Source organism: Neolamprologus brichardi, chromosome 1 (genome assembly GCF_056152115.1).
Source record: "Neolamprologus brichardi isolate AB-2024 chromosome 1, ASM5615211v1, whole genome shotgun sequence".
NCBI lineage: Eukaryota > Metazoa > Chordata > Actinopteri > Cichliformes > Cichlidae > Neolamprologus > Neolamprologus brichardi.
In genome coordinates this window covers 43,488,985-43,508,688 of record NC_142104.1, presented here as the reverse complement: position 1 = coordinate 43,508,688, position 19,704 = coordinate 43,488,985, and the positions used below count along the sequence as shown (strand labels likewise).

At 38.7% G+C, this 19,704-nt stretch overlaps 1 protein-coding gene across 2 annotated transcripts in view; it reads right to left on the bottom strand.

Annotated features, from left to right (window-relative positions):
* Nucleotides 1-19,704, bottom strand: part of tmc3 (transmembrane channel like 3) — a 51,069-nt gene that overhangs the window by 16,973 nt on the left and 14,392 nt on the right. For both annotated transcript variants that reach the window (XM_087842846.1, XM_087842857.1), the window contains exons 7-14: nt 19,490-19,632; nt 18,945-19,092; nt 18,796-18,839; nt 9,713-9,860; nt 8,581-8,690; nt 7,077-7,155; nt 2,806-3,060; nt 2,053-2,181 (exon numbers count right to left, since the gene is read on the bottom strand). In XM_087842846.1, coding sequence (XP_087698972.1) covers nt 2,053-2,181; nt 2,806-3,060; nt 7,077-7,155; nt 8,581-8,690; nt 9,713-9,860; nt 18,796-18,839; nt 18,945-19,092; nt 19,490-19,632 — 1,056 coding nt within the window. The remainder of the gene's footprint in view (nt 1-2,052; nt 2,182-2,805; nt 3,061-7,076; nt 7,156-8,580; nt 8,691-9,712; nt 9,861-18,795; nt 18,840-18,944; nt 19,093-19,489; nt 19,633-19,704) is intronic.

Genomic DNA, 19,704 nt, shown 5'->3' with positions numbered 1-19,704 from the left:
TTCCTACAAAATTGCTCAAAGAAGTCCTGCCATTAATTAATTCTTCGATCTTATATATGATCAACCTATCTCTAATAATCAGCTATGTACCACAGGCCTTAAAGCTGGCTGTAGTTAAACCTTTACTCAAAAAGCATCTGTAGACCCAGCAGTCTTAGCTAATTATAGGCCAATCTCCAACCTTCCTTTCATATCAAACATCCTTGAAAGAGTAGTTGTCAAACAGCTAACAGATCATCTGCAGAGGAATGGTTTATTTGAAGAGTTTCAGTCAGGTTTCAGAGTTCATCACAGCACAGAAACAGCTTTAGTGAAGGTTACAAATGATCTTCTTATGGCCTCTGACAGTGGACTCATCTCTGTGCTTGTCCTGCTAGACCTCAGTGCAGCGTTCGATACTGTCGACCATAATATCCTATTAGAGCGATTAGAACATGCTGTAGGTATTACAGGTACTGTGCTGCAGTGGTTTGTATCATATCTATCTAATAGACTCCAGTTTGTGCATGTAAATGGAGAGTCCTCTTCACACACTGAGGTTAATTATGGAGTTCCACAGGGTTCAGTGCTAGGACCAATTCTGTTTACATTATACATGCTTCCCTTAGGCAGCATCATTAGAAGACATAGCATACATTTACACTGCTATGCAGATGACACCCAGCTCTATCTGTCCATGAAGCCAGATAACACACACCAATGAGTTAAACGGCAGGAATGTCTTAAAGACATAAAGACCTGGATGGCCGCTAACTTTCTGCTTCTTAATTCAGATCAAACTGAGGTTATTGTACTCGGCCCTGAAAATCTTAGAAATATGGTATCTAACCAGATTCTTACTCTGGATGGCATTACCTTGGCCTCCAGTAACACTGTGAGGAACCTTGGAGTCATTTTTGACCAGGACATGTCCTTCAACGCACATATTAAACAAATATGTAAGACTGCGTTCTTCCATTTGTGCAACATCTCTAAAGTTAGAAATATCCTGTCTCAGAGTGACGCTGAAAAACTAGTTCATGCATTTATTACTTCCAGGCTGGACGACTGTAATTCGTTATTATCAGGATGTCCTAAAAACTCCCTGAAAAGCCTTCAGCTAATCCAAAATGCTGACAGGGACTAGAAAGAGAGTGCATATTTCTCCTGTTTTGGCTTCCCTTCATTGGCTTCCTGTTAAATCCAGAATTCAAAATCCTGCTCCTCACATACAAGGTCTTAAATAATCTGTCCCACAAAGTCTAGAGTCCGGTATTTTCCTGGTTGTGGTCTCTTGTGATTACTGTCAAACTGCAAAAACTGGAAAAAAAATTATTGAAACTATTATCAATTAGGGTGGCACAATAAAGTGCAATTCTGTTTGGCCTAGTGATTTTAGGATAGCCCAACTGTTGTGTTAATTCATTAGTTTTTATGGGTTTTTTTTAATTCAACAGGACAATGTTAAAGTCACCACAGATAAATATATCTGATTTGATATAATTTGATTTGCTTTTGAGCTGAACGCTAGAGCCTGGTGCTTTATATATACAGCAAATATTAGAACATTTTTTTATATTCCTTGCGAATCTCAATTGTTATACATTGACTAATAAGTTATCAAACACAGTTATCATAGCTTCCACCACCTTGTAATCCATTTTTTATCCATGTACACAGCCCCCCCCCCCCCCCCCCCGCCCCCTCCCTCCCTTCCTGGGTTGAAAAGTCCATCCCCTTTTCTGCATTAATCCATATTTCAGATACAGCAATAATTTTGAAAGCTTTTGTGAACTGATTTAAATATTCTTTAACGTTATTAATCATTTATCATTATCATTTAATAGTGTGATTAACTGTTCATCACTGTGGCAGCAACAGCTGATGTCTTCAGTATTGGAGAAGAAATCGTTCTCTGGGTCTATTTCCTTTTTCAAGTCTGAACCATTATGACCCGTGTATTGTGTATGTATACAGAATTCCATTCAATAGAATAAGAATAAATACCTTAATTCTCATGTTTAGCATTTACTTGCTAAATTTTGTAAAAGCAAAAGCTTGCAACCAACTTACAAATTTGCTCTCTAAATCCCAGCAGCAGCAGTCACTGAGGTAGCGAACCACTAGACCTCTGATGAAGTCAATGAGCAGGATGCTCGCCACTGTGAAGATCATGTCAATGATGGACAGCTTCAACATCTCCTAAAGACACAATATACACATATTCATCAGGGAAATTTACAAATACTATATACAAGTATTTTATGTTACATACACACACACACACACACACACACACACATATATATATATATATATATATATATATATATATATGTGTGTATATATATATGTGTGTATATATATGCCATATATACCAGGCATAACATTATGACCACTGACAGGTTAAGTGAATAATACTGATTATCTCTCCTGCTACTGGGTGGAATGCATTAGTGAGCAAGTTAATATTTTGCCCTCAAAGTTTGGCAAGCGTAAGGATTTGAGCAACCTGGAGGACTGGTTCAGAGGAGCTCCAAAGGTTTTGGGGTGTTCCCACTTTCACAGTTGGGAACCAGCGACGGGGTCATGGGCTCGTGTGGCTCATTGATGCACATGGCGAGGAGAGCTTGCTACGTGTGCCGATCTAACAGATGAGGTACTGTAGCTCAAACACTTCTGAAAAAGTGGTTCTGATAGAAAGGTGTCAGAATACACAATGCATCACCATCATTTGATGTTTTGGCAACAGGCAGGTGGTCATAATGTTTATATATTTTTATCATTTCCACAAATATACACCATTATCCAATCAGAAAGCAAAACCTGTCCAACATAGGTCTCCCAGCACTGATCCTGTTGTCGGGTGTTCTTTTCAAACACAGCTGTCTGGTTGTAGACGTCCCCTGAGCTGCTCCTGCTGGTTACAGCCAGCACTGTGGCGATGGTTGCTGTGGTGCTGTTGTGATTCTTAGAGAGGGAGATATCTGACATGAGGGTGGAGAGGCTGTTTCCCTCAGGATGAGATATTGTGGCCAGAAAGGAGCTGGACTCATTCCAGTTACTGTTACTCACTTGGACCTTGAAGACAGATCACAATCCATACAGCTGTGTGCTATGCTTTAATTATACGAGTGACTTCAAAGGTATTTCTTAATTCAAGGGCTGCATCCTTAGAAGCTCCATGATGACCGAGAAGGAGCTTCTTCTCGAGTGGCTCGAGTGAGTGGCTGTTAACGGTCAAGTCCAACTGTGACAGTAGCAACTAGATATATGTTGGACAACATTGTTTGAAAGAAACAGTAACAAATCTTTATTTTATCCAAATTGCTTTACTGTTACTTGAAAAAACTAAGATGTTTAAATACACCATGGGAATATAAAGACAAGAGTCCCTTTAGACCAGAGTGTTAACTTTAGCCAATAAACAAAGTTGCACAGCAGCACAAAAGTAGCAACTATATTAGATCCTACAGGTTTGTTTTATTATAATATATATATTTATGCACATTTTGAAAAATGATCCAGGGAGGTATTTAACTCAAATACTGCAGTCCAGTTCAAATTCATGAAACACTTAATGATTTAAATTTACTTTATGGGTCTATGACTGACTGTTTCAGGTAAAATGAAGGGTAAACTCTTTTTTCTTAGCTCATCTGTATTCTCTTTATCACAGCGTATTTGTGAAAAAGAATGCACAAACTATAGTTCCTAGTAAGTCCAGGAAAAGATACACAAATTATAATATAGACAACTATTTTAATTGTCAGTGATGTAGTGTATTGATTTGTTAGATAACATTTACTTGTGATTAATGGCAGTTTCCACCAATTAATGGTTTCTATTAATAAATGAGAATAACCTAAGTTATGTGTGAACTTAGGTCAAGAAAAGATGTTTAAAATGCTAAAGATGCTAAATTCAATATATATATATATATATATATATATATATATATATATATATATATAATTATGTATTTTTTATATATTTATATGTTTTATATATTTATACAGCGCCAAATCACAACAACAGTCACCTCAAGGTGGCTTTATATTGTAAGGTAGACCCTACTATATAATAACAATACATACAGAAAAAAAACCAACAATCATATGACCCCCATGGGCAAGCACTTTGGCGACAGTGGGAAGGAAAAACTCCCTTTTAACCAGAAGAAACCTCCGGCAGAACCAGGCTCAGTTAGGGGCAGCCATCTGCCGTGACTGGTTGGGGTGAGAGAGAGAAGACGGAACAAAAGACATGCTGTGGAATAGAGCGACTGAAGGCTTTTCAGGGAGTTTTTAGGACATCCTGACATAACAAATTACAATAGTCCAGCCTAGAAGTGATAAATGCATGAACAGGTTTTTCAGCTTCACTTTGAGACAGGATATTTCTAATTTTAGAGATGTTGTACAAATGGAATTCAACACCATTCCATTTCAGTTCCAAAATTCAGTTTTTTGGGACTTACATCCGGTTCCGGTTCGAGAGTAATGAGCGCAGATTAATAGAGCTACGTTTTACTAGCGGACCGAAAGTGTTACTGACGGGAATCTACAGCGTCTTGAGCTGAATTAAGACTTCAGAAGTCATTCGTCATGTCGAATAAGCAGCGGATAAACTCTCAGGTTGGTAATAAATGTGTTACATGTATAAGAACAAGCGTCATTATAATGCTTATTGTAGCTGCTAGCTAAAAACGCTAATTTAGCGTAGCTTGCCCTGAATTCAGCTTTGACAAACAAATATGATCGGCTGTTTCTAGTAGAATTCCAGAGTTGTCATCTTGGACCCTGTCAGAGCCCTGTATGCTTGCAGAGACCCCTACAGTAGGGAAACATGCAAAACGGTGTCCAAACCTTTGTGTTTTAGCTTTATTTATGTCTTACACATAGTCTGAAGTCTGAATTCAGCTCAAGATGCTGTAGATTCCCGTCAGTAACACGGTCCATTAATCTGCGCTCACTTTAAGCATATTTGCACTGCACGAGACACTTACAAATGTGGATTGCACAACACTGGACATTATATTCTTCATTTCCAGTTAATACTTGTACAGCTGCTGTTATTGTGTATATATATATTTATATTTATATTTCTTCATACATTCTTATATACATTATTCTTATATACATTCTTATATATTTCTACACTGTGTATTGTGTATTTTGTTGTACAGTTATTTTATTTTCAACTTTAATTTATATATTTTATCTTATTCTTTCCCAGTTAAATTTACCCTTCATTCTAATTTGTGTTGTACAGTTATTTCATTTATAACTTTATTTTTTATATTTTATTTTATTTTATTCCTTCCTAGTTACATTTACCCCTTTTTAATTTTCATATTTATTTCCTATCTTATTCATAGCCTTTTCTTTTTTCTTTAGGTCACGAGCAGTTGTCTAAGCATTTCACTGCATATCGTACTGTGTATGACTGTGTATGTGACAAATAAAATTTGATTTGAATTTTCATTACTCTCGAACCGGAACCGGATGTAAGTCCCAAAAAACTGAATTGTAGAACTGAAACTGAATGGTGAGAAGTGAATCTGAGATTATTCGAGAGCTAAATTTTCAAAGGATAAAATACAGTTTCAAAGCAAATGAATTCAGTTTCAAAATATAAAATTCAATTTCAATTTAGTGATGATCATTTTCAAACCAATAAACTGAATTTCAAATTAGTCTAATTCAAATTCAGTATTTAAAAGCATTTATTCAAGTTACAATTCAGATTCAATCTGAGCAATTCAAATTCAAATTTAACTTATTCAACTTCAGTTTCTGATGGCACAGATTTCTGCCCATACACTTCTAATTTTAGAGATATTGTGCAAATGGAAGAAAGCAGTCCTACATATTTGTTTAATATGTGCACTGAAGGTCATATCCTGGTCAAAAATGACTATTATGACTACATATATATATATATATATATATATATATATATATATATATATATATATATATGACTACTATATTCCTTGACTGCATTCCTTGGACCATCCTTTTCAAAAAATATTCTAGAACCACCAATGCGCAACGAATCTTGGGATAGAGTGGGCCACCAAGGTTCCACCTCATGGATCCTTCAGATCCCGGGGAAACAGTCTTCTTCGCATTGCTGTGACATAATCAGCCTTCAAATGTGGCCTTCGAAGGATGCAACCCCTGAATTTAGACGTCTAAAATGTAGGACTGAGCATTGTAGGATATTAGCTTATTTAGCCTACACAATTAGCATTAGCATTAGTATAAAGATAGTAGAAAATAATTCCAAACTAGTTAGTTTATGTGCATAAAAAGTAAACAGAATACCTGGACACATTTTAAAGACACTGAAGATAGAATGAACTGTGTTTACTTTCTTAAAGTCTCAACTTTGGCTCTAAAATGTAGCAAAGTAATACCACTGGAATAGTGCTAGTTGTTAGCATAACAAGTTTACCAGTTATTTTCTGTCCAATGTGTTGCTCATGTCAACATTAAAATAACCTATATACTGAATTTTCACTTGAATGATATGTATCTCATATCATTTTGTGAGTTAGGGACTTTTACATCAGTGATATTTCTCCCCTTAACAGTCAATTCCACACTATATTTTTAAATAATAAATTGCAACAAAAAATAAATAAAATGCCTGAGTCACAATACAGATTTAAACTCATATTAATATTCATCAATATTCGCCTCTGTCAGTGCGCCCCAGGATGGCTGTGGCTACAATGTAGCTGCCATCACCAGTGTGTGAATGTGTGTGTGAATGTGTGGATGACTGAATGTGTAAAGCGCTTTGGGGCCCTTAGGGACTAGAAAAGCACGATACAAATACAGACCATTTACCATTTACCTTTTTAATTTCATCAGAAGGTCCACTAAATACTGCATTTTCAAAACATGATTTTTGTAGCAATTCTTTCATGGTTAAATATTTGGTAACTTGTTTGTGCTATTTTCTAGTAACTGTGGCAAAATAAATGACCAGCAAATTAAATTATTAATCTTATATTATTTTCTAAATAGTGTTCAAATTTAAAATAAGATAACTAATTCTTAACTGAGGCTAGTTAACATACTCACTGCAGAGCTCATACTGTTGACTTTATCAAGGAGAGCAATGATGAGACTGTAGAGATTCCCAAGGTATAAGACAAGGACCCTGTAAATTGATGAACAACCTTTCAGTTATTATATAAATACTGCTCCAATGAGGGCTCTCATCAGATCTTGATGAATGAAATAGTCAAAGTAAAAATTGTTACTGACAAACATTGTATAATTTGTTGAGAACAAAACAACCTAACCCACAAACCAAACTAACTTTGGTTAGTAGAAACTATATTATTAATATCAGTTACCCATAAAATCACCACAAACTTTAAAAAACCATAAAACCAGTTTTTGTACTACTTAGGTTTTAAATTAAAGACTTTAAAAACGTGCAGGGCCTGAGTAAGTTGCAACTCATATTACTATTGTCACATAACTAACCAAAGTTAAGGGAAATTTTTAACTTAGATTTTTGGCATAAAAGTGTAAGGGTCCCATTCATTTTCTGAATAGTATAGTATGCCAGCGGTCCCCAACCCCCGGGCCTCGGACCGGTACCGGTCCGTGAGTCATTTGGTACCGGGCCGCGAGAGTGAGACTCGGGTGTGAAATGTATGGTTTTCAGGGTTTTTATCGGTTTTTAGTAGGGGTGGGGAGAAAATCGATACTATGTAGTATGGTGATATTTTGTTTGCTAATAATGTATGGATACAGGGACAGCAGAAATCGATATTTTGTTCCAAAAAGGTTTTTGTGCTCTGACTTCAGAGCATGTTGATCCTTTTTCTGAGCAAGAATCCTGACATTCCTTCACTGTCCAAATGTGTTTAACTTTTTTTTGGCAGCAATAAACATGACAGTTTACTTATTTTAATTTAAGACATGTTTTATTTTAATTAAGTTTAACTTTTTTATTTAATGTAAAATTATATTTTGTTTTAATTTACTTTCAAATTCTTCAGTTGCTGAAGGGGCTGCATAGTTTTCATAAACTGCATAGTTCAGAATAGCTATAATTGTACCAGATGGTTGATTCAGTTAAGTTGGACTAGACTGTAATACAAACCGTTCAGTTTGTCAACAATAAAACTGAAATGAGAGAAAGACTGAGTGTGAGACTTTGATATTAGATAAAATGAATATTGATAAAGTTTACCTTTATGTACAGAATCTGAATATCGCAAAATATTTTTAAAAAATTGCAATAATATCGTATCGTGTGTTAAGTATTGTGATAATATCGTATCGTGAGTTGTATGGTGATTCCCACCTCTAGTTTTTAGCGTTATTTTGTTATCTTTTTTTTTTTATCGTTAACTCGGTTTTCCTGGGTCTTTTCATGTGTGTTATGAATAAATCTTCTTTTTTTCGGTACCAGTACTAGTTTTATTTTGTTGTATTTATCCGCGACACCTTAAAGGTCGGTCCATGAAAATATTGTCGTGCACAAACCGGTCCGTGGTGCAAAAAAGGTTGGAGACCGCTGTAGTATGCCATTATTGTGTCATTATAGGCTGCGGTTAGACAATGGTACCTGGCCAACTGGAATCGCAGTGAGGTTCGTGGGTGGTACATCTCCAGCTGAGCCACCAGTTCAAAAGCAGATGGAGCAATCATGGTGATGAGAGAAACCACTACACTCACCTGGAAAGAAGATGGATACATAAGTAACTGATGGGTAGTTGGTAGTTGGAGAAAAGTTTGTTATTTTAACTGAAATACATGTAACAAATATGTCTCATTGTTTCTAACAATTTCAGTGATTTCAGAGGGTCCTAATTAATTGATTCATTGATTAATTAATTCATTGAATGTTTATAATAACTGAACATGCTCATTAGGTCCAGTTTTCAGTTATGCGTGTGTGGCAAGAAGTTCGGCTATAAGCACCCAAGTGGCACTACATCAGACACTTTGGTGACGTAATGCTTGGATACAGCTGCTTGCCCATGAAAACCTATGAAGCTCTATGCAATGTTCTTGAGCTCTGATGGCCACAGGAATGTTGGAGGTCTGTACAGATTGACTCTGCAGCAAGTTGGTGACCTCTGGGCACTACATCCCACAGTATCCGCTGACCCCGCTTTGCAATTTTCCGTGGTCTCAGCCTCATCGTGGTTGAGTTGCTGCCTTTTTCAGTCACTTTCAGTGTGGCATAATGCCACACTGGAGTATTTGATGGCAAGAAAAATTCCAGACTGGACTTGTTGCACGGTACCACAATGCCCTCGATTATTTCACAAATGTTTGTAGAAGCAGTCTGCGTGCCTCTACAACTGTGACCATGAAAGTGATTGGAACACCTGAATTCAATAATTTGGATGAATGAGTAAATCCTGTGGGCAACAATGTGTGTTACAAAAAACAGGTCAAAAGATGTAGGCATGTAGCAGTTTTACAGCTTCTGTTGAGAAAAAGAAATTTTGCATCTGTTGCACAGTTGATTAGCATAGCTTACACATTCTGTTGTGAGAGTGAGCTGGTTGCTGTAAGGTGACTAAAGCTCTCTAAAACTGGCAGATGGATATATGCATTTAGTAGTTGCCTTCCACTGGATCCATGTCAAGTCTCCACTTTCAGTGGTTCCTTAGAACTGTATTGTATATTGGATTATCCAATTAAAATAACTGATGATAAGGATGGTGACGTCCAGTCTGTTCCTGTACCTCATTCTTCTCCCATAGCGTCAGCTCCGGCTTCTCCTTTTCCAGTTTCTGAGAACGATCCACCACAAAGTAAATGATGTATATGCTCCCTGCTAAAGAGAGGAGCACCAGGATGTTGGCCAAGATCCGTAGACTGATCAGAACTGCACTGAGGGAAAACACAGTGTCATTGGCAATGATCAGTTAGAAAAGTGGATGTAATTGTGATGCACTATTCTTAGTAGACATCTGTATGTTGGATGTATGGAGGTTCGCTCGCTCTGTGGTATAGTATCGCTTCCTGTTCCTGCTCAAACACAGTGGTGTTTCTGAGTAGCTTATTTGCTTAGCAGTTTAATTAACAACTTTTAAATACATTCTTTTTTCACAGTATAATAATCTTCACGTGCTTCATCCGAAGCACACTTTCTGTGTACTCACTACCTAATTTATAGTATTCAAGTATTCAAGTATTCACTCACTGTCTCTGTACTGTTTCGCTAGCTTAGCTCGTAGCCGACCCGTTAGCACCATGGCTACTTCACCTGTCCCTTCTGCACTTTCTTGCTCATTGTGTCAGATGTTTAGTTACTCCTCGGCCTCCTTTAGCAGTAATGATATCTGTAACAAATGTAGCATATTTGCAGCTCTGGAGGCCAGGATTACTGATCTGGAGACTCGGCTCTGCACCCTGCTCTCACCCTTAGCTAGCCAGGCCCCTGTAGCTGGTGCAGCCGAAGATAGCGTAGGCCCCGCTAGCTGTTCCCCGGCAAATCCCAAGCAGCTGGGGAAAGAGGGCGGCTGGGTAACGGTGAGGAGGAAGCGTAGTCCTAAACAGAAGCCCCAGGTACACCACCAACCCGTTCATGTGTCTAACCGTTTTTCCCCACTCGGTGACACACCCGCTGGGGGTCAAACTCTGGTAATTGGTGATTCTGTTCTCAGACATGTGAAGCTAGAGACACCGGCAACCATAGTCAATTGTCTTCCAGGGGCCAGAGCAGGCGACATTGAAGTCTTACTTGTTATCATCTATCGTCCACCTGGGCCTTACACAGAGTTTCTGTCTGATTTCTCAGACTTTATATCTGATTTAGTTCTGAGCTCAGATAAAATAATTATTGTGGGTGATTTTAACATCCATGTTGATTCTAAAAATGACAGCCTCAACATGGCATTTAATCTGTTGTTAGACTCAATTGGTTTCTCTCAAAATGTAAAAGAACCCACCCACCACTTTAATCACACTCTAGATCTGGTTTTAACATATGGCATAGAAACTGAACATTTAACAGTGTTTCCTGAAAACCCTCTCCTGTCTGATCATTTCTTGATAAAATTTACATTTACAATAATTGATTACGCAGCAGTGGAGAGTGGACTTTATCAAAGTAGATGTCTTTCTGAAAGCGCTGTAACTAAGTTTAAGAATATAATCCAGCCTCTGTTATCATCGTCAATGCCCTGTACCAACACAGAGCAGAGCAGCTATCTGAACGCTACCCCAACAGAGGTCGATTATCTTGTTAATAATTTCACCTCCTCACTACGTACGACTCTGGATACTGTAGCTCCAGTGAAAACTAAGGTCTCTAATCAGAAGTACATGACCCCGTGGTATAATTCTCAAACACGTACCCTCAAGCAGACGACTCGTAATCTGGAGAGGAAATGGCGTGTCACAAATTTAGAGGATCATCATTTAGCCTGGAGAAATAGTTTGTTGCTTTATAAGAAAGCCCTCCGCAAAGCCAGAACAGCTTACTATTCGTCACTGATTGAAGAAAATAAGAACAACCCCAGGTTTCTCTTCAGCACTGTAGCCAGGCTGACAAAAAGCCAGAGCTCTTTTGAGCCAATCATCCCTTTAACGTTAACTAGTGATGACTTCATGAACTTCTTCACAAATAAAATTTTTATCATTAGAGAAAAAATTACCAATAATCATCCCACAGATATAATATTATCTACAGCTACTTGTAGTTCCATTGATGTTAAGTTAGACTCTTTTTTTCCAATCGATCTTTCTGAGTTAACGTCAATAATTACTTCCTCCAAACCATCAACGTGTCTTTTAGACCCCATTCCTACAAAACTGCTCAAAGAAGTTCTGCCATTGATTAATTCTTCGATCTTATATATGATCAACCTATCTCTAATAATCGGCTATGTACCACAGGCCTTCAAGGTGGCTGCAGTTAAACCTTTACTCAAAAAGCCATCTCTAGACCCAGCAGTCTTAGCTAATTATAGGCCAATCTCCAACCTTCCTTTCATATCAAAAATCCTTGAAAGAGTAGTTGTCAAACAGCTAACAGATCATCTGCAGAGGAATGGTTTATTTGAAGAGTTTCAGTCAGGTTTCAGAGCTCATCACAGCACAGAAACAGCTTTAGTGAAGGTTACAAATGATCTTCTTATGGCCTCTGACAGTGGACTCATCTCTGTGCTTGTCCTTCTTGACCTTAGTGCAGCATTCGATACTGTTGACCATAATATTCTATTAGAGCGATTAGAACATGCTGTAGGTATTACAGGTATTGCACTGCAGTGGTTTGTATCATATCTATCTAATAGACTCCAATTTGTGCATGTAAATGGAGAGTCCTCTTCACACACTGAGGTTAATTATGGAGTTCCACAGGGTTCAGTGCTAGGACCAATTCTGTTTACATTATACATGCTTCCCCTAGGCAGCATCATTAGAAGACATAGCATACATTTTCACTGCTATGCAGATGACACCCAGCTCTATCTGTCCATGAAGCCAGATAACACACATCAATTAGTTAAACTGCAGGAATGTCTTAAAGACATAAAGACTTGGATGGCCACTAACTTTCTGCTTCTCAACTCAGATAAAACTGAGGTCATTGTACTCGGCGCTGAAAAGCTTAGAAATTTGGTATCTAACCAGATTCTTACTCTGGATGGCATTACCTTGGCCTCCAGTAACACTGTGAGGAACCTTGGAGTCATTTTTGACCAGGATATGTCCTTCAACGCACATATTAAACAAATATGTAAGACTGCGTTCTTCCATTTGCGCAACATCTCTAAAATTAGAAATATCCTGTCTCAGAGTGACGCTGAAAAACTAGTTCATGCATTTATTACTTCCAGGCTGGACTACTGCAATTCATTATTATCAGGATGTCCAAAAAACTCACTGAAAAGCCTTCAGTTAATCCAAAATGCTGCAGCAAGAGTACTGACAGGGACTAGAAAGAGAGAGCATATTTCTCCTGTTTTGGCTTCCCTTCATTGGCTTCCTGTTAAATCCAGAATTGAATTCAAAATCCTGCTCCTCACATACAAGGTCTTAAATAATCAGGCCCCATCTTATCTTAATGACCTTGTAGTACCATATCACCCTATTAGAGCACTTCGCTCTCGCTCTGCAGGCCTACTTGTTGTTCCTAGAGTATTTAAAAGTAGAATGGGAGGGAGAGCCTTCAGTTTTCAGGCCCCTCTTCTGTGGAACCAGCTTCCAGTTTGGATTCGGGAGACAGACACTATCTCTACTTTTAAGATTAGGCTTAAAACTTTCCTTTTTGCTAAAGCATATAGTTAGGGCTGGACCAGGTGACCCTGAATCCTCCCTTAGTTATGCTGCAATAGATGTAGGCTGCCGGGGGTTTCCCATGATGCATTGAGTTTTTCCTTTCCAGTCACCTTTCTCACTCACTATGTATTAACAGACCTCTCTGTATTGAATCGTATCTGTTATTAATCTCTGTCTCTCTTCCACAGCATGTCTTTATCCTGTCTTCCTTCTCTCACCCCAACCGGTCGCAGCAGATGGCCGCCCCTCCCTGAGCCTGGTTCTGCCGGAGGTTTCTTCCTGTTAAAAGGGAGTTTTTCCTTCCCACTGTCGCCAAAGTGCTTGCTCATAGGGGGTCATATGATTGTTGGGCTTTTCTCTGTATCTATGAAGCGCCTTGAGGCGACTTTTGTTGTGATTTGGCGCTATATAAATAAAATTGAATTGAATTGAATTGAATTGAATTGAAGGAAATTTAAAACTGCTGGCTAAGGGTAAACGTAAATTCAATAAAATCATAATTCACGTCGGCAGTAATGACACCCGGTTACGCCAATCGGAGGTCACTAAAATCAATATTGAATCGGTGTGCAACTTTGCCAAAACAATGTCGGACTCTGTAGTTTTCTCTGGTCCCCTCCCCAATCAGACCAGGAGTGACATGTTTAGCCGCATGTTCTCCTTAAATTGCTGGCTGTCTGAGTGGTGTCCCAGAAACGATGTGGGCTTCATAGATAATTGGCAAACCTTCTGGAGGAAACCTGGTCTTGTTAGGAGAGATGGCATCCATCCCACTTTGGATGGAGCAGCTCTCATTTCTAGAAATATCGACAAATTTATTAAACCCCTCAAAACATGACTATCCAGAGTTGGGACCAGGAAGCAGAGTTGCAGTCTTACACGCCTCTCTGCAGCTTCTCTCCTCCTGCTACCCCCCCAAAAACCCATCTCCATAGAGACTGTGTCTGCTTCCAAAAAGACAAAAAACAAACTAAATACCAGCAACAAACAACTTAAACATTTACAAAGAAAGAACAATACAGTATCCACATCTGAACCAAAGAGTAAAACAGTGAAATGTGGATTATTAAACATTAGGTCTCTCTCCTCCAAGTCTCTGTTAGTACATGACTTAATAATTGATCAACAAATTGATTTACTCTGCCTTACAGAAACCTGGTTGCAGCAGGATGATTATGTTAGTTTAAATGAATCAACACCCCCGAGTCATTCTAACTACCAGAAGTCTCGAAGCACAGGTCGAGGGGGCGGTGTGGCTGCAATTTTTCACACCAGTCTATTAATTAATGAAAGACCAAGACAGACTTTTAATTCATTTGAAAGCCTGATGCTTAGCATTGTCCACCCCAGCTGTGAAACTCAGAAACCAGTCTTACTTGTTATCATCTATCGTCCACCTGGGCCTTACACAGAGTTTCTGTCTGATTTCTCAGACTTTATATCTAATTTAGTTCTGAGCTCAGATAAAATAATTATTGTGGGTGATTTTAACATCCATGTTGATGCTAAAAATGACAGCCTCAACATGGCATTTAATCTGTTGTTAGACTCAATTGGTTTCTCTCAAAATGTAAAAGAACCCACCCACCACTTTAATCACACTCTAGATCTTGTTTTAACATATGGCATAGAAACTGAACATTTAACAGTGTTTCCTGAAAACCCTCTCCTGTCTGATCATTTCCTGATAACATTTACATTTACAATAATTGATTACGCAGCAGTGGAGAGTGGACTTTATCAAAGTAGATGTCTTTCTGAAAGCGCTGTAACTAAGTTTAAGAATATAATCCAGCCTCTGTTATCATCGTCAATGCCCTGTACCAACACAGAGCAGAGCAGCTATCTGAACGCTACCCCAACAGAGGTCGATTATCTTGTTAATAATTTCACCTCCTCACTACGTACGACTCTGGATACTGTAGCTCCTGTGAAAACTAAGGTCTCTAATCAGAAGTACCTGACCCCGTGGTATAATTCTCAAACACGTACCCTAAAGCAGATGACTCGTAATCTGGAGAGGAAATGGCGTGTCACAAATTTAGAGGATCATCATTTAGCCTGGAGAAATAGTTTGTTGCTTTATAAGAAAGCCCTCCGCAAAGCCAGAACAGCTTACTACTCATCACTAATTGAAGAAAATAAGAACAACCCCAGGTTTCTCTTCAGCACTGTAGCCAGGCTGACAAAAAGTCAGAGCTCTTTTGAGCCAACCATCCCTTTAACGTTAACTAGTGATGACTTCATGAACTTCTTCACAAATAAAATTTTTATCATTAGAGAAAAAATTACCAATAATCATCCCACAGATGTAATATTATCAACAGCTACTCTTAGTTCCATTGATGTTAAGTTAGACTCTTTTTTTCCAATCGATCTTTCTGAGTTAACTTCAATAATTACTTCCTCCAAACCATCAACGTGTCTTTTAGACCCAATTCCTACAAAACTGCTCAAAGAAGTCCTGCCATTGATTAATTCTTCGATCTTATATATGATCAACCTATCTCTAATAATCGGCTATGTACCACAGGCCTTCAAGGTGGCTGCAGCTAAACCTTTACTCAAAAAGCCATCTCTAGACCCAGCAGTCTTAGCTAATTATAGGCCAATCTCCAACCTTCCTTTCATATCAAAAATCCTTGAAAGAGTAGTTGTCAAACAGCTAACAGATCATCTGCAGAGGAATGGTTTATTTGAAGAGTTTCAGTCAGGTTTCAGAGTTCATCACAGCACAGAAACAGCTTTAGTGAAGGTTACAAATGATCTTCTTATGGCCTCTGACAGTGGACTCATCTCTGTGCTTGTCCTTCTTGACCTTAGTGCAGCATTCGATACTGTTGACCATAATATCCTATTAGAGCGATTAGAACATGCTGTAGGTATTACAGGTATTTCACTGCAGTGGTTTGTATCATATCTATCTAATAGACTCCAATTTGTGCATGTAAATGGAGAGTCCTCTTCACACACTGAGGTTAATTATGGAGTTCCACAGGGTTCAGTGCTAGGACCAATTCTGTTTACATTATACATGCTTCCCCTAGGCAGCATCATTAGAAGACATAGCATACATTTTCACTGCTATGCAGATGACACCCAGCTCTATCTGTCCATAAAGCCAGATAACACACACCAATTAGTTAAACTGCAGGAATGTCTTAAAGACATAAAGACTTGGATGACCACTAACTTTCTGCTTCTTAACTCAGATAAAACTGAGGTCATTGTACTCGGCGCTGAAAAGCTTAGAAATATGGTATCTAACCAGATTCTTACTCTGGATGGCATTACCTTGGCCTCCAGTAACACTGTGAGGAACCTTGGAGTCATTTTTGACCAGGATATGTCCTTCAACGCACATATTAAACAAATATGTAAGACTGCGTTCTTTCATTTGCGCAACATCTCTAAAATTAGAAATATCCTGTCTCAGAGTGACGCTGAAAAACTAGTTCATGCATTTATTACTTCCAGGCTGGACTACTGCAATTCATTATTATCAGGATGTCCAAAAAACTCACTGAAAAGCCTTCAGTTAATCCAAAATGCTGCAGCAAGAGTCCTGACAGGGACTAGAAAGAGAGAGCATATTTCTCCTGTTTTGGCTTCCCTTCATTGGCTTCCTGTTAAATCCAGAATTGAATTCAAAATCCTGCTCCTCACATACAAGGTCTTAAATAATCAGGCCCCATCTTATCTTAATGACCTTGTAGTACCATATCACCCTATTAGAGCACTTCGCTCCCGCTCTGCAGGCCTACTTGTTGTTCCTAGAGTATTTAAAAGTAGAATGGGAGGGAGAGCCTTCAGTTTTCAGGCCCCTCTTCTGTGGAACCAGCTTCCAGTTTGGATTCGGGAGACAGACACTATCTCTACTTTTAAGATTAGGCTTAAAACTTTCCTTTTTGCTAAAGCATATAGTTAGGGCTGGACCAGGTGACCCTGAATCCTCCCTTAGTTATGCTGCAATAGATGTAGGCTGCCGGGGGATTCCCATGATGCATTGAGTTTTTCCTTTCCAGTCACCTTTCTCACTCACTATGTGTTAACAGACCTCTCTGTGTTGAATCGTATCTGTTATTAATCTCTGTCTCTCTCCACAGCATGTCTTTCATCCTGTCTTCCTTCTCTCACCCCAACCGGTCGCAGCAGATGGCCGCCCCTCCCTGAGCCTGGTTCTGCCGGAGGTTTCTTCCTGTTAAAAGGGAGTTTTTCCTTCCCACTGTTGCCAAAGTGCTGCTCATAGGGGGTCATATGATTGTTGGGCTTTTCTCTGTATCTATGAAGCGCCTTGAGGCGACTTTTGTTGTGATTTGGCGCTATATAAATAAAATTGAATTGAATTGAATTGAATTGAATTGAATGTTCTAAACCACATACACTTTAGATAAGGTGTCACTCCAGCCTCTTTTTGTTATTGCTGACTCTTTCATTATTTACATAGACTTTCAAAAGGACCACCTTCAGCCATGAGTCTGTCTGTAGGATTTTAGCCTCCCTGTACCAACACTGAACCTAGAATATAAAATGTCAAGGATTTGGAAATGTATAGATTTTAAACATTAGAAAATCTTTGGGTTTAATCAACTTAGACTTCTGCCTAAAGTAAAGTATTGTAGCTCAGTGTCACCAATGATTTACATGTCACTGCCATTTTCAGTGTCAGGAGATGCACTTGTTCTTCAAGGAATTGTGGCTACTTAAAGATCTGTATCCATCCATCTCCTGCAGTCTAAGCAGAATTTACCTCCCCTTCCTCAGCCACCTCATCGTTATCTTCTGAGATAATCTAAGACAGCGGTCTCCAACCCCCGGGCCTCGGACCAGTACCGGTCCGTGAGTTGTTTGGTACCGGGCCGCGAGAGTTGAGGCTCAGGTGTGAAATGTATAGTTTTCAGGGTTTTTATCGGTTTTCAGCGTTATTTTATTATCGTTTTTATCGTTTACTCTGTTTTCCTGGGTCTTTTCACGTGTGTTATGAATAAATCTTATTTTTTTCGGTACCGGTACTAGTTTTATTTTGTTGTATTTATCCACGACACCTTAAAGGCCGGTCCGTGAAAATATTGTCGGGCATAAACCGGTCCGTGGCGTAAAAAAGGTTGGAGACCGCTGCTCTAAGAGACATAATCTCTTCAGCATGCCTTGAGCCTAGCCTGAGGTACCTGCCCATCTCACAATGCTGTGATTGCAGCCATTCTCCAAATCAATGGTTTTTGATCAATGGTCATGAATATTTGCATATTAATGATCATGAAACTGACCTCATAGCCCATTGTTCACCAGTGGGCTGGTTTCAGTCATTATGCAAATGTACTGTTCATAAGTTTGGGGAAACCTGCAGTCAGCTGAGACTGAAGACGTCACTTGGCTGAGTGACGAAACGCTTCTGCATTGAACGCTATGTCCAGATGAACAGAATCAACTTTTTGGGTAGTAAATAAACAGTCACTCACCGATAGCTTCAATAGACTGAGCTGGAGGAAGCTGGACAAACAGAAAACATACAAAACAATGCTCACAAATAAGCACTTACAGACTGGTATCCTTCTTCTTTTCTTGCTCCTCGACAATGGCTTCCTGTGCAGAAAAGTATTGATAGTCACTTGTGCTTAGGTCATAATTTAAATATCTCGTTCTTAAAAAAATATTAATTGCACAGTTCAAGTTACATTCTTCTCTGACCCTGATGTTGTTAACAATGGCAGCTCCTTTGCTCTCTGCAGCCTCTGGGTTTCCTATCAGGTAATCCCAGGCACAGAACACTCTCCAGCAGAAAGTGAAGCTTTCATCAGAAGCACTCGCCAGGCTCAGGCGGGAATTCTTTGCCATTCTGCAGAAATATTATTTTTCATATTATCAGACGATTTGCACATCATGTTTTTTATTTTAATAATAACAGTCCTTCACCATCAGTGAAGCATTAACAGCAACAGGGAGAAGAGAACAATGTGATGCCTTGTGCGATGTTGGGAAACATTGGGTCATTTTTATTTTATATTAAGTTGCTGATTATTAAATGTTGCAAAGATTGGAAATTATGCTAAACATTACTCTGACCATGTTATTGTGAAATGTTATAGATTCAGTAGGGATAAGTAAGGATTAGATTAACTTTTAACTGTTTTTTTCCCAGTTTTAACAAACTTGAAATCATTCTAAGACATCACATTGCTAACCCATCAGATAATTATAGCATCAGTATAAGTTTTAAAGAGCATAATGATTACTTTCGCAAAAGAATGATGAAACTGTAGGCAAAGACAGCCATTCCAACCAGGAAGTAGGCAAGGGGTAATCGGTACCCTGCACTGCCGATTTTCCTCACCCTGCCGTAGTAACCATAGAATAACACAGAGTACTGGAGGTAGCCCTGTGAAGAAGACAACACGTTTTCACAAACACACATGGCAATACACACAAAGAGATAAAAATGGTGAAAATG